The sequence below is a fragment of the Chanos chanos genome, chromosome 14 (assembly GCF_902362185.1).
Source record: "Chanos chanos chromosome 14, fChaCha1.1, whole genome shotgun sequence".
In the NCBI taxonomy this organism is placed as follows: Eukaryota; Metazoa; Chordata; class Actinopteri; order Gonorynchiformes; family Chanidae; genus Chanos; species Chanos chanos.
Genome location: NC_044508.1, coordinates 21,501,774 through 21,516,797, shown reverse-complemented (window position 1 = coordinate 21,516,797; position 15,024 = coordinate 21,501,774). Strand labels below are relative to the sequence as shown.

The window sequence follows — 15,024 nt, the reverse complement described above, 5'->3', positions numbered from 1 at the left end:
TCAGTGAGACGCTCAAAAAAGGTTGCAGGAGCAGCGACACCCCTGACATTTCGTGGTCTGGCTTCGGAGAGCGTTAGCTGGGTAACAGTCATAAACAGCTCTTTCAGACGATCATTCACGCTGCAATAGTTCGCATTGCTGTCCAGTGGAATAAATGTAGCATTCGAGTTCATGCAACACTGTAGCAATGTTCTGTAAATTGCGAAAAGTGTTTCGTAAGGGTTTGTATGGCACATCAGTGACAGGAGAGTGTGTGGCTGCGGTGGCCGTCGCAAGGGGAGGAGGCGTGTTCGTGGTCACGTTGCAGTGCTTCTTCCTGGCGTGCAGGGAGACGTCCAGCATGTTAAATTTAGGTGGAAAAAACCCGCCTCCAGTGTAGTGCATTTTTATAGTTGCTTTAAATGGATAACTGTGGATTAGCCATTATATGAATAACCAAGACGTACATGTATTTTTCCACCTGCCATTGTTTATAATATACAGTTCTGATCCTTTTTTTTACTAGGACTGAAGCAATGCATTTTAAGGTGGAGACAGTTGGTGAAGTGTACATTTACATTCACAGTGGCTGCTCAGTGTTCCTTGACTGGCAGAGTTCCTGTCCTGGGACCCAAAACACAGCACATGTTTGCTCTTGCCCAGCGTTAAACACTTGATTCATTGTATCTGCTGTTTCTAGGGCCCTGGGCTTTGTGAGCTGGGTATCCTGGTTCTGTGTAGTGTAGTGGGTCCCTGGTGAGAGTCTCTGCTGTACATCCCATAGCACTTGCCAAACACTCTGACACAGTTGATATTCAGAATGCATCTCTTAATTACATGACTGAAATATGAATGCATTAGTAGTATGTTTGTCCTGACAACTGCAGTCAATGCAGTCAAATACATTTTCACAGCACAGGTGTAAATGAGTGAATATACTATATTGTAAGCTGTAGTACAGATGTCCAGTGTGATGCTGTCACCATTGGACTGCTCTGCTGTCTCTCTCAGATTGGCCACCTGGTGATTGGTCAGAATGGAATCATGTCCACGCCCGCCGTGTCCTGCGTGATCCGGAAGATAAAGGCATTGGGTGGGATCATCCTCACAGCCAGTCACAATCCCGGTGGTCCCAATGGAGACTTTGGAATCAAGTACAACATTTCCAGTGGAGGTGAGGATCCAAACTGGTATTGTTAATGGGAATCAAATCACTCCCTGTTACTGAATGACAGTGCAAAATCGGTGTCAGAGTTGGTGGTGAGTGGTCATTGAGTGATCACACAGGGCTGCAGATAGGCAGAATCATGGGATTACTGATCAAACATGAGATTACTGATCAAGTATGCCCATACGCTTTAATTTTATGACAGAATGAAACAGCGAGTCCCTCATCAATCAGAGTGTAAGGGTGAATTTACTGATGTTTACAGAATGCATTCCAAGATCTCTGTCAAACGTACCATGTTGCATGCTGCAGCGTACCCGTGCGCACAGAGGACTGACGTCATCGTGTGTCTCCTGCCTGAACATATGCAGATGAATCAGAGACATACCAACATTTCACGACACATTTTCTTCTTGTTCTTGCAGTTAATTAGAATTTAGCAGTGTTTCCATGAAACGCTTCCAAGGATAAGTCCCTCGCTGTGCACACTGTTGATAGATGCCTGTTTGGTATTGGCACTCTTTAAGACTGTGTTCACTGTTTAAGACTGCGTTCACTCTTTGAGACTACATTCACTCTTTGAGACTGTGTTCACTCTTTAAGACTGCGTTCACTCTTTAAGACTGCGTTCGCTCTTTAAGACTGTGTTCACTCTTTAAGACTGCGTTCACTCTTTAAGACTGTGTTCACTCTTTAAGACTGCGTTCACTCTTTAAGACTACATTCACTCTTTAAGACTACATTCACTCTTTAAGACTATGTTCACTCTTTAAGACTGCGTTCACTCTTTAAGACTGCGTTCGCTCTTTAAGACTGCGTTCGCTCTTTAAGACTGCGTTCGCTCTTTAAGACTGCGTTCGCTCTTTAAGACTGCGTTCACTCTTTAAGACTGCGTTCACTCTTTAAGACTGTGTTTTGTGTCACTCAAGCCTTTAGTGCTCAATTTGGATTTATTGCTCAGATACGCTGCAATGGACTGGTGACCTGTTCAGAGTGTTTCCCCACCTTTTGCCCAGTGAATGCTGGGATAGGCTCCAGGTATAGACTATTCAGAAATAACAGACCGTAGAATTTGTAGAAACAGACCAAATTCATGAGCAGATGGTACAGAAGTGTCACGCCAAATACTCATGAGGTCTAACACCTCACTGTCCCTCCACCGACCTCCTCTGTCACAGCTGTCTTACACGTCTGTATTCACTGTGTGACTCCCGCCAGGGTGGGAGTGACGTCACATGTGACGTTAAAGTCGCATTAATTCTGATATGACTGTTCAGACTGCGGTCGCATTGCAAAAATTCAGACCTGTATCTCATTTAGGACCACATATGAAATTGGCCCAAATCAGAATTGGCCCCAAGATCTGATTCCATGTGATTTGTGCTGCTCACACTGTCATGAAAATAAAAAACCAGATCTGAGTCACATATGAGCAAAAAATTGGATTTGGGCCATTTTTGCCTAAACATGGCCTAAATGCCAGTCTTCTGTTACCACAGTGGAGGCCATTCTGGAGTGACCTCTTTTGACCTCAGCAACTCAGTGTAGGGCTGATCCATCCAGTGAGAATCTATCACTTACATTCCGTTCAATAAGAATGTCTGATTTGTAGAGAGACCTATCAGTTAAAGTCACATATGACCCTGTGTGTTCAGATCCTGGTGGGTCCCACCCCTCAGACCAGACTGTTCAGGCTTAGCCCACCATGCCCCAGTTTGCAATGCCGTGGTATTAATCTAAATTATGATATTTATGTCCGTGTATTTGCATTGAGTCTATATTTCTGTTTTTACTATGTTCACAGATTTCGTTCTGTAGCTTTTTTTTTGTTCTTCAAAGCATTTACATACCACCACATTACAGATACATAACTACTCAGGTTATCATTACTATTTTTGTACTTAGTGTGGGGTACTTTCAGGTCCTGCTCCAGAGGGTGTCACCGAGAAAATTTTCCAGATCAGCAAAAGCCTTCAGGAGTACCACATCTGCCCAGAGCTCAAAGTGGATCTGTCCAAGATTGGCAAACAGACCTTCGAAGTGGACACATTCAAACCCTTTACAGGTGTGGTTGATAAAGACCAGAATGAAAAGTACCATTCAAATCACAGCCAAAAGACAGAAATGCGTGTTTGTGATGAGACTGTGGAGTATTGATATCTTCCCTGTTTCTGTCTTTTTTTCCTCATTAAGCCTGTTCTGTTCTGTTCTGTTCTGTGGTGTGTGGGTGTGCGTGTGTGGTGTGTGTGTGTGTGTGAGCAGTGGAGATCGTGGACTCTGTGGAGTCCTATGCAGAAATGCTGAGAGGCATCTTTGACTTCCCTGCGCTGAAGAACTTACTGTCTGGACCCAATCACATCAACGTCCGCCTAGATGCCATGCATGGGGGTAAGTGCCCCCCCCCTCCCCCACCCACACTCACACTGTGGCAAGGTTTAAAACCTTGCTTACATAATTGTGCAAACACTGTCACAAAGACATTTGATACATACATTCTCCTTGTCATTGTTGCTGACAGTCAGTCGGTTTAACTGCATGAAACACTGTTTGAATGTATATGTACCAGAGAAGTGATCAGCACAGCCAAGCTCTAGCAATATGGTCTTCCTACAGACTCAGTTATCTCTCCCTCTCTCTCTCTGTCCCTGTTTCTGTTTTTCCCTCCTTGGAGTGTTATTGAAAGGAAAAATACAGAGAGAAAAGGAAATTTCCACAGGGTGTCTTTGGGAGCTGTATTCAGCTCGAGGGCTCATTGTGGTTCTCTTCAGTTGGCTTGTAGAAGCATGCCTGTTCCCTTTTGTTCCATTCAATCTAATCAGACTGTTCTGTTAGGGTGGAGAACTCGAACTGCACAGATGAGAGACGCATCATCCGCTAACAATCTGTTTATGTTTTTTCTAAAGGTTAAGCCAACCTGTGGGGAGATGGGATCATGGCTGTCCCTTATGCACATGAGTATAAGATCTGAATGCATTCTGACATAGTCTATTGTAATGTTTTCTCTGTGTTGTGTTCAGTGGTGGGTCCCTATGTCAAGAAGATCGTCTGTGAAGAGCTAGGGTCTCCTGCCAACTCAGCCGTAAACTGCGTCCCCTCTGAGGATTTTGGGGGTCACCACCCTGACCCAAATCTTACATATGCTGCTGACCTGGTCAAGGCCATGAAGGGTGGTGAATATGACTTTGGAGCTGCGTTTGACGGTGATGGTGTAAGTCTGACGGTGATGGTGTGAGTTTGATGGTGATGGTGTAAGTTTCATGCAGTTTTAGATGTGTTGGTGAGACAAAGTTCAGCTGATCTGGACTCAGTTTGGTTTCTGATTTCTGTGTTTGATTTCTGACCTTCACTCAGACCCTGAATTGATGTCTGAATTCATTTATGATCTTTTACCTGTATGCCCTCAGTTCAGCTCCGTTTAGATCTGACCTTGCGCTCTGCACTGGCCTCTTGTGTATAGGATCGTAACATGGTGCTGGGAAAACATGGCTTCTTCGTAAACCCCTCCGACTCTGTGGCAGTGATTGGTGCCAATATCACCTGTATCCCATACTTTAAGAAGACTGGTGTAAAAGGCCTGGCACGCAGCATGCCTACGAGTGGGGCTTTGGACAAGTAAGACCGTCAACCTAACATGACAATTCCCCCACACCCATTCACCTCAACACCACTCATTCATCTCAACACCACCCATTCATCTCAACACCACCCTCTCACCTCAACACCACCCATTCACCTCAACACCACCCATTCACCTCAACACCACACTGTCATCTCAACACCACTCATTCACCTCAACACCACCCATTCACCTCAACACCACTCATTCACCTCAACACCACCAATTCACCTCAACACCACTCATTCACCTCAACACCACCAATTCACCTCAACACCACCCATTTACCTCAACACCACCCATTTACCTCAGCATCACTCATTCACCTCAACAACACAGTGTCACCTCAACACCACCCATTCACCTCAACACCATTCATTCACCTCAACACCACTCATTCACCTCAACACCACCCATTCATCTCAACATCGCCCATTCATCTCAACATCGCCCATTCACCTCAACAGCACTCATTCATCTCAACACCACCCATTCACCTCAACACCACAGTGTCACCTCAACACCACCCATTCACCTCAACATCACTCATTCACCTCAACACCACACTGTCACCTCAACACCACAGTGTCACATCAACACCACCCATTCACCTCAACACCACCCATTCACCTCAACACCACCCATTCACCTCAGCACCACACTGTCTTAGCGCCATTAGCATAACTCACTGAACTCTCACTGAAGAGTTATGAGTAGTCTAATAATTTTAATTTGTAAATATAGAACTGATGCCTAATTTGCCAGAGGTGAGAACTGATTTGCAATCACTTTACAGCAAGAGTAACTGCATCACTAGCATTAGAGATCCAGCAGAATACAGATGAGCTGCATTGCCATAGACGTTCAAACAAGAGATATGTGATGTGCTGATATGTGGTTTAATGATTCACAGTTTGAACAGACACAACAGGTTAAGACAGTTCAAGCTCACTGCAAAAAAAAATTTTACAGAAGTTTGCAGAAATGTGGAACTTACCAACACAGTCCTCTGCATGTGGTGTGTGGTAAATGTGTGTGATGAGCATGCAGGTGGGTGGACACTGATGTGATAACCAAACACCAAAAACACATTTTCTACTCATTATTGTATATTTATGATTTGCACAATTAGTAAATCAGTGCTCTTTTCCCAGAATGAACATATTTTTACCTGTTGTATTTTGTACAATTAAATGCCTTTTATATGGGTTTAAACACTATTAGACACAGTCAGTGTGCGAGTAATTATTTATACTCGGTTTTGGTGCTTTTAAGAATTCCAGTGACAACAGCAGTATACCCACCCAGTAACACTCAGTCTGTCCAGCACCACCCAGTAACCCTACACTAACACACTATGTTCTCCCACTACACTAATACACTATGTTCTCCCACTACACTAACACACTATGTTCTCCCACTACACTAATACACTATGTTCTCCTACTACACTAACACACTATGTTCTACCACTACACTAACACACTATGTTCTACCACTACACTAACACACTATGTTCTCCCACTACACTAATACACTATGTTCTCCCACTACACTAACACACTATGTTCTCCTACTACACTAACACACTATGTTCTCCCACTACACTAACACACTATGTTCTCCCACCACACTAACACACTGTCTATGTTCTCCCACTACACTAACACACTGTCTGTGTTCTCTCCCACTACACTAACACACTGTCTATGTTCTCCTGCTACACTAACGCACTGCCTGTGTTCTCTCCCACTACACTAACACACTGTCTATGTTCTCTCCCACTACACTAACACACTGCCTGTGTTCTCTCCTACTACACTAACACACTGTCTATGTTCTCCTACTACACTAACACACTGCCTGTGTTCTCCCACTACACTAACACACTGCCGGTGTTCTCCTACTACACTAACACACTGTCTGTGTTCTCTCCCACTACACTAACACACTGTCTGTGTTCTCTCCCACTACACTAACACACTACCTGTGTTCTCCCACTACACTAACACACTGTCTATGTTCTCCTACTACACTAACACACTGCCGGTGTTCTCCCACTGCACTAACACACTGCCGGTGTTCTCCCACTGCACTAACACACTGCCGGTGTTCTCCCACTGCACTAACACACTGCCGGTGTTCTCCCACTACACTAACACACTGTCTGTGTTCTCCTACACTAACACACTGCCTGTGTTCTCCCACTGCACTAACACACTGCCGGTGTTCTCCCACTGCACTAACACACTGCCGGTGTTCTCCCACTGCACTAACACACTGCCGGTGTTCTCCCACTGCACTAACACACTGCCTGTGTTCTCCTACTACACTAACACACTGCCTGTGTTCTCCCACTGCACTAACACACTGCCTGTGTTCTCCCACTGCACTAACACACTGCTGGTGTTCTCCCACTGCACTAACACACTGTCTGTGTTCTCTCCCACTACACTAACACACTGCCTGTGTTCTCCTACTACACTAACACACTCTCTATGTTCTCCTACTACACTAACACACTGTCTGTGTTCTCCCACTACACTAACTGTCCATGTCTGTCCATAACAGCCTTTGAATCATCAATGACTGATAGCCTATCCTTATTTTGGCCTAATCTGTTGTGATGTGTGTGTGTGTGTGTGTGTGTGTGTGTGTGTGTGTGTGTGTGTGTATGTGTATGTGTATGTGTGTCTTCATCAGTGTTGCCAAAGCCCTTAAAATGCACTTGTATGAGACACCAACTGGGTGGAAGTTTTTTGGGAACCTGATGGATGCTGGAAAACTGTCCCTTTGTGGGGAGGAGAGCTTTGGTACAGGTCAGTCTCCCACTGGTACTCACACTGAGTGGCATGGTTTTCAGAGTCACACAGATTTTAGACTGGCTGTAAGCATAGTGCTATAGAACACCACAGTTCAACACTCCGGTGTCAAGCTCAAACTTCAGTAGCCCTTTTTTCACCAAGGTTCAGGTACTTTTGGAGTAACTAAAGAATTACAGAACTATCCAGAATAGGAACTACACAAACTTGCTTGTCTTTTACTTTTCCCACCACACTGCAAGAACTGTGAAAAGTGTGTAAATTAAGAGGAAGTGACCAAAGGGCCATGAGCCAAAGGTTACTGCCATCTTTAATTTTTTGTAATCTTATTTAAATTTGTAACCTTTTTTTCTACATTACAGTATAATGTATGCCATGTTCAGCTGACCACAGTGACATTTTTGATACAGTTTTTCATCTTAGGCCCTACACCTCCACATCAGTCCATTTTTTCTTCTGCTTTTCCTCTTTGTTAGGACTTGTTTCTAAAAATTCCAGTATTTACCACTGTTGCTTGCGTGTTAAATGTGGGGATTTAAAAATTGCAGTTGGTCTCCTTGGTCATTCTGTGAAGCTTGTGTTTGACAAATCATTGGCACTCAGTACTGCAGGCTACACCCCAGCAGTTCCTCAACTGTCAAAAAGCATGTGCTCTGGAGTAAGTTCTTAAAGGGTGGTTCAGGAACCAGAATTGACCTGAGCTTCTCCAGAGGAAAAGGGGGTAAAGTTCTTGAGTGCCTGAAAAGGTTCCTAGTTCCAAAAAAATTCACCGCAGTGGAAAAGACCCTGATGTTACTATTGTCTGGGTCGGCTGGGTTTCCTGCCCCTATCGTATCAGAGAATGGATGTCCTCACCCTGCCAGACTGAGGTCATCCGGCACTGCAGGAATCCAGTGGCAGGGCACTGCAGCAGCATAAGGAATTGGGAGAAAACAGGGTAAAAAACAAACCCTAGAAAAAATGTAAAGATTTTGTAAGTTACATTATTTAAACTTTAAGTTCATGTTTGTACAAGCTTGGTTTGCATGTCTTTATTGATATTACTGTAAAACTGCTATGAACGCAATCTTCTTAATTTGCCACCAATCTCTCATCACTGCAACATACTCCCCCAATCTCTCATCACTGTGACATACTCCACCAATCTCTCATCACTGCGACATACTCCACCAATCTCTCATCACTGTGACATACTCCCCCAATCTCTCATCACTGTGACATACTCCCCCAATCTCTCATCACTGTGACATACTCCACCAAACTCTCATCACTGTGACATACTCCCCCAATCTCTCATCACTGTGACATACTCCACCAATCTCTCATCACTGTGACATACTCCACCAATCTCTCATCACTGTGACATACTCCCCCAATCTCTCATCACTGTGACATACTCCACCAATCTCTCATCACTGTGACATACTCCCCCAATCTCTCATCACTGTGACATACTCCCCCAATCTCTCATCACTGTGACATACTCCCCCAATCTCTCATCACTGTGACATACTCCCCCAATCTCTCATCACTGTGACATACTCCACCAATCTCTCATCACTGTGACATACTCCCCCCTATCTCTCATCACTGTGACATACTCCACCAATCTCTCATCACTGTGACATACTCCACCAAACTCTCATCACTGCGACATACTCCACCAAACTCTCATCACTGCGACATACTCCACCAATCTCTCATCACTGCGACATACTCCCCCAATCTCTCATCACTGTGACATACTCCCCCAATCTCTCATCACTGTGACATACTCCACCAAACTCTCATCACTGTGACATACTCCCCCAATCTCTCATCACTGTGACATACTCCCCCAATCTCTCATCACTGTGACATACTCCCCCAATCTCTCATCACTGTGACATACTCCACCAAACTCTCATCACTGTGACATACTCCCCCAATCTCTCATCACTGTGACATACTCCCCCAATCTCTCATCACTGTGACATACTCCACCAATCTCTCATCACTGTGACATACTCCACCAAACTCTCATCACTGTGACATACTCCCCCAATCTCTCATCACTGATACATACTCCACCAAACTCTCATCACTGTGACATACTCCACCAAACTCTCATCACTGTGACATACTCCCCCAATCTCTCATCACTGTGACATACTCCCCCAAACTCTCATCACTGTGACATACTCCCCCAATCTCTCATCACTGTGACATACTCCCCCAAACTCTCATCACTGTGACATACTCCACCAAACTCTCATCACTGTGACATACTCCACCAAACTCTCATCACTGTGACATACTCCACCAATCTCTCATCACTGTGACATACTCCACCAATCTTTCATCACTGTGACATACTCCACCAATCTCTCATCACTGTGACATACTCCACCAAACTCTCATCACTGTGACATACTCCCCCAATCTCTCATCACTGTGACACTGTGACCAAATGTCACTTTTTTAGTCCAAAGGGTTTAAAAGAGTGAGTTTATGCCATTATTGTCATTAATGTCATCATCATCATCATCTTTTTCTTCTTTTTTTAGCCTTATTATTACGTTGGGTTTGTCTGATGGCATTATTATTACATTGGGTTTGTCTGATGGCATTATTATTACATTGGGTTTGTCTGATGGCATTATTATTACATTGGGTTCGTCTGATGGCATTATTATTACATTGGGTTTGTCTGATGGCATTATTATTACATAAGGTTTGTCTGATGGCATTATTATTACATTAGGTTTGTCTGATGGCATTATTATTACGTTGGGTTTGTCTGATGGCATTATTATTACATTAGGTTTGTCTGATGGCATTATTATTACATTAGGTTTGTCTGATGGCATTATTATTACATTAGGTTTGTCTGATGGCATTATTATTACATTAGGTTTGTCTGATGGCATTATTATTACGTTGGGTTTGTCTGATGGCATTATTATTACGTTGGGTTTGTCTGATGCCATTATTATTACGTTGGGTTTGTCTGATGGCGTTATTATTACATTGGGTTTGTCTGATGGCATTATTATTACATTAGGTTTGTCTGATGGCGTTATTATTACATTGGGTTTGTCTGATGGCATTATTATTACATTGGGTTTGTCTGATGGCATTATTATTACATTGGGTTTGTCTGATGGCGTTATTATTACATTGCGTTTGTCTGATGGCGTTATTATTACATTGGGTTTGTCTGATGGCGTTATTATTACATTGGGTTTGTCTGATGGCGTTATTATTACATTGGGTTTGTCTGATGGCATTATTATTACATTGGGTTTGTCTGATGGCGTTATTATTACATTAGGTTTGTCTGATGGCATTATTATTACATTAGGTTTGTCTGATGGCATTATTATTACGTTGGGTTTGTCTGATGGCATCTTTTCCTCCCTTTTGTTTTAGAATCAGCAAAACTAGGCATGTTTCTCTTTACCATACTTAAGTTCTTCTCATTTTCAATTCAGCTCATTTTTCTTGTGGTGAAAAAGTAAAGAAAAAGAAAAAACCCATAAAGGCTTAGTAGTTTAATTTAACTGGAATTTAATCTAAGTGAAATAATGCAGAGGCTGAGGTCCCAGCAGTAAGCGTGAGGTGTTGCAGACAGTCAGAATGCACTTTCCCTCGTTCTGTGGAATGTAAACGTTTCGGGTTTGTGGTGTTAACAGGCTCGGATCACATCCGGGAGAAGGACGGTCTGTGGGCGGTGCTGGCGTGGCTGTCAATCTTGGCCTCCAGGAAACAGAGTGTGGAGGAGATAATGAAGGACCACTGGCAGAAGTTTGGCAGGAACTTTTTCACCAGGTAGACTGATTCACTGGGTGCACTGATTCACCAAGTAGACTGATTCAGGATCAGCTCTTAGCTTGACACAGCGTGTAATAGGAGAACTAATTGTTGAGAAAGTTGATTTGAGTCAGTAAAATGGGAATAAACAAGAGGACTATCAGTAGCAGTGTGACTGCTCTGTTTTGGCATAATAAGATGGCATTGAGGGGATGGCTACTGAAACAGGGAAATATCAATAACTTAATGATACATGACCCTGTTGCTGCATGGCCTTACGTTAAGCAGGATTACATGCGTGTTTTAGGGCTTATGGGATAGCTCAAACGTAAGGAAGTGTTACTTTTGCTCTGGACAGCAGTCTTTGCATTCGTTATGTTCTTTTGTATCATGCCAGGTATGATTACGAGGAGGTGGATGCTGAAGCTGCTGGTAAAATGATAAAGGAGCTGGAGACCGCCATGACTCAGCCAGGCTTTGTCGGGCAGAAGTTCTCATCAGGAGATAAGAGCTACCAGGTGGAGAAGGCTGATAACTTTGAGTACACAGACCCTGTGGACGGGAGTGTGTCCAAACACCAGGTAAGAGAGGGCAGTCTTACAACGCATTAGCACAAGTGCAAGGCACTCTTAAGTAAAGCTAAATTATTTTAAAATTCTTTATTAAAACAACATATCCAAAGCAAAGCATTAATAAACAAGCCAGTCTGTGTGCGTGTGTGTGTCTGTGTGTTTATATGCATGCATACATATACAGTATGTACTCATTCATACATGGATACATTGATGGACCACACGAGTTATTGCTAGATATTGAGCAAAAGAGTGAAGTAATTCTACCATGATTTGTCACAGGAGAAACACTGAGGATCTAAGGATCAGCATCTGGCCTGTGCCAATGGAGAGAAAGCCATGTCACAGAATAGACATAATCGGCATCACATCTGTATGCCTGTGTTTGAAACATGTCAGAAATGGTTAAGTCATTAGAGCTGATCAGGACTCACGGATAACGTTGTCAGTTTTCACAGACTACATCCAGACATTGTTTCACCCATATCTCTGCTGGCTTCTTTTACCAAAAAGACCTCATCCAAACAGTGTTTCATCCCGATTCATCCAAACAGAGTTTCATCCCGATTCATCCAAACAGCGTTTCATCCCGATTCATCCAAACAGCGTTTCATCCCGATTCATCCAAACAGAGGTTCATCCAGGTTCATGCAAACAGAGTTTCATCCAGGTTCATGCTGTCTTCCTTTCCCAATCTTTCCCAGGGTCTGAGAATTATCTTCTCTGACGGCTCACGCATCATCTTCCGCCTCAGTGGGACAGGCAGTGCCGGGGCCACCATCAGGCTCTACATAGACAGCTATGAGAAGGACCCTCAGAAGATCTACCAGGACCCACAGGTATGAGGTCACAGAGACCAGGGGCCACAGGTATGAGGTCACAGAGACCAGGGGCCACAGGTATGAGGTCACAGTGATCAGGACCCACAGGTATGAGGTCACAGAGACCAGGGGCCACAGGTATGAGGTCACAGTGATCAGGGGCCTCAGGTATGAGGTCACAGAGAACAGGGGTCTCAGGTATGAGGTCACAGTGATCAGGACCCACAAGTATGAGGTCACAGAGACCAGGGGCCACAGGTATGAAGTCACAGTGATCAGGGGCGTCAGTTATGAGGTCACAGAGATCAGGGGCCTCAGGTATGAGGTCACAGTGATCAGGGGCCTTAGGCCAAATGGGCATGTGCACAAAATTGTCCCTTAATGCTGCAACTACCAGTTTACTCCTAAAAGACAGAACATATCCAAACTGACCTGGTCTGTTCCTGGTGCATGTTTCAGTTATCTCTAAAAGACAGTATTTATCAGCACTGACCAAATCCATACCTGGCTTCTATTTACAGAAAGACAGTATTTATCAGCACTGACCAAATCCATACCTGCCTTCTATTTACAGAAAGCTCACATGCATGTACACATCTCCTTGTGAACAGAGAAGAGCCCACTGTGAATGACAGGAACTTCTGCAAGCATTTTTAACCAGTTTGTATTTAGTGAAACTTTTGATCACTGTCAAAGTAAACATTCATTTACACTTAATCAGTCCAGTTTATCACTGACCACTGAGTGTAAGTTTTCAGTGGTGCCAGACATAAACCAGGCATACGCCCAGTTGCTAAATGCCAATCATTTCATGCGTGCATAAGTCAGAGGAGTTCTTAGCAGAGAAGATTTCGTAGTAAATGTGTAAATTAGAGATACTGATCCCAGAATAACGCAGAGCTGTAGGATGAGAAACAGGTGTATGCTGATTGGTTGTGACAGTTCTGTAGGATGAGAAACAGGTGTATGCTGATTGGTTGTGACAGCTCTGTGCCAGCTCACAGTGGGAGATGAGTTGTTCTCTTTATGATTTCTGTTTTTGAATGAAACTTAATCTGAGATTTTTCTCTCTGTCTAAGAAAATCACATCCAAATCCATAGGGTCCAGAACCAGGCCAGAACTCTGTCAGTACGAACATTGCTCTCTGAGTTTCAGTTAGGGTCCTCCAAGTGCTGGTTGGCTGTCAGGGAGGGAGGGCAGGCATAAGGCCTTCCTATGTTAAAATGAAGAAGGACAATTTGGTTTAAAAGGGTGTTTTAAGGGGGCATAGGGAGAGAGAATTGAGTAATACTGAGGCATGGTTTTATGTGCTCCCTGAGAATGACTCTTTTAATGTTTCTCTCTCTCTCTCTCTCTCTGTATGTGTGTGTGTATGTGTACGTGTGTTAGGTGATGCTGGCTCCTTTGGTGGACATTGCTCTGAAGATTTCTCAGCTCCAGGAGAAAACTGGCCGCACTGGACCAACTGTCATTACTTAAATCATCTTCTATTTTACATGTGGACAGGCCAGATCTCCAGACCCTCACCCTTACACCTCTACACACACTCAGCACAGGCCATCCATACAGCCAACGCATTCCCCAAACACACCCACTCAGCCTGGTCAGCACACCTGCCACCCATACAGACACACACACACACATACACATGCGTGCATAGCACACACTATATTTGTTCATCTGTCAAACCCCCCGAACCCCTGACTGGCCAACAGCCATGCTCTGTTCATCTGTCAAACCCCCCGAACCCCTGACTGGCCAACAGCCATGCTCTGTTCATCTGTCAAACCCCCTGAACCCCTGACTGGCCAACAGCCATGCTCTGTTCATCTGTCACATCCCTCGATACTGTTGCTGATCTACAGCCATGCCTTACCATACTGTCACTCCTGCGTTCGTTGTCCTTCTCCAAAAAGACGAATACAAACAGGAATAAAGTGTACTGCTGAACATCTAAAGTGGTTTTTTGTCTGTTTGTGGGAAGGATTTTTACATGGTTTAAAGGTACAGTTCTCTGTTTTGTGGCTTATATTTCATGTGTTACATGGAGAAAAAACATGAATTGAGTCTTCTGAAAGTCAGGGAATCCATTCAGTTACTTGAGTAAAGTTGGTGAGAGTCAGTAAGATATTTATGGGGTCTGGAATGCTGGAGTCAGTCAAGCAGAGCTTTGAGTAAGGGGACTACTGAAGGGATGTGTTCCCTACAGGAAAACCAGCAGGATAAAGATTATTTTCATTTCAGTCTCACATC

General features: G+C 43.9%; 1 protein-coding gene across 1 annotated transcript in view; it reads left to right on the top strand.

The window, feature by feature from the left end:
* Positions 1-14,729, top strand: part of pgm1 (phosphoglucomutase 1) — a 15,444-nt gene extending 715 nt beyond the window's left edge. Inside the window, exons 2-11 of the mRNA XM_030792005.1 lie at positions 991-1,153; positions 3,069-3,212; positions 3,410-3,535; positions 4,165-4,355; positions 4,605-4,759; positions 7,467-7,582; positions 11,260-11,395; positions 11,775-11,958; positions 12,654-12,788; positions 14,161-14,729. Coding sequence (XP_030647865.1) covers positions 991-1,153; positions 3,069-3,212; positions 3,410-3,535; positions 4,165-4,355; positions 4,605-4,759; positions 7,467-7,582; positions 11,260-11,395; positions 11,775-11,958; positions 12,654-12,788; positions 14,161-14,250 — 1,440 coding nt within the window. The 3' untranslated portion in view covers positions 14,251-14,729. The remainder of the gene's footprint in view (positions 1-990; positions 1,154-3,068; positions 3,213-3,409; positions 3,536-4,164; positions 4,356-4,604; positions 4,760-7,466; positions 7,583-11,259; positions 11,396-11,774; positions 11,959-12,653; positions 12,789-14,160) is intronic.
* The last annotated feature ends 295 nt before the right edge of the window (positions 14,730-15,024 follow it).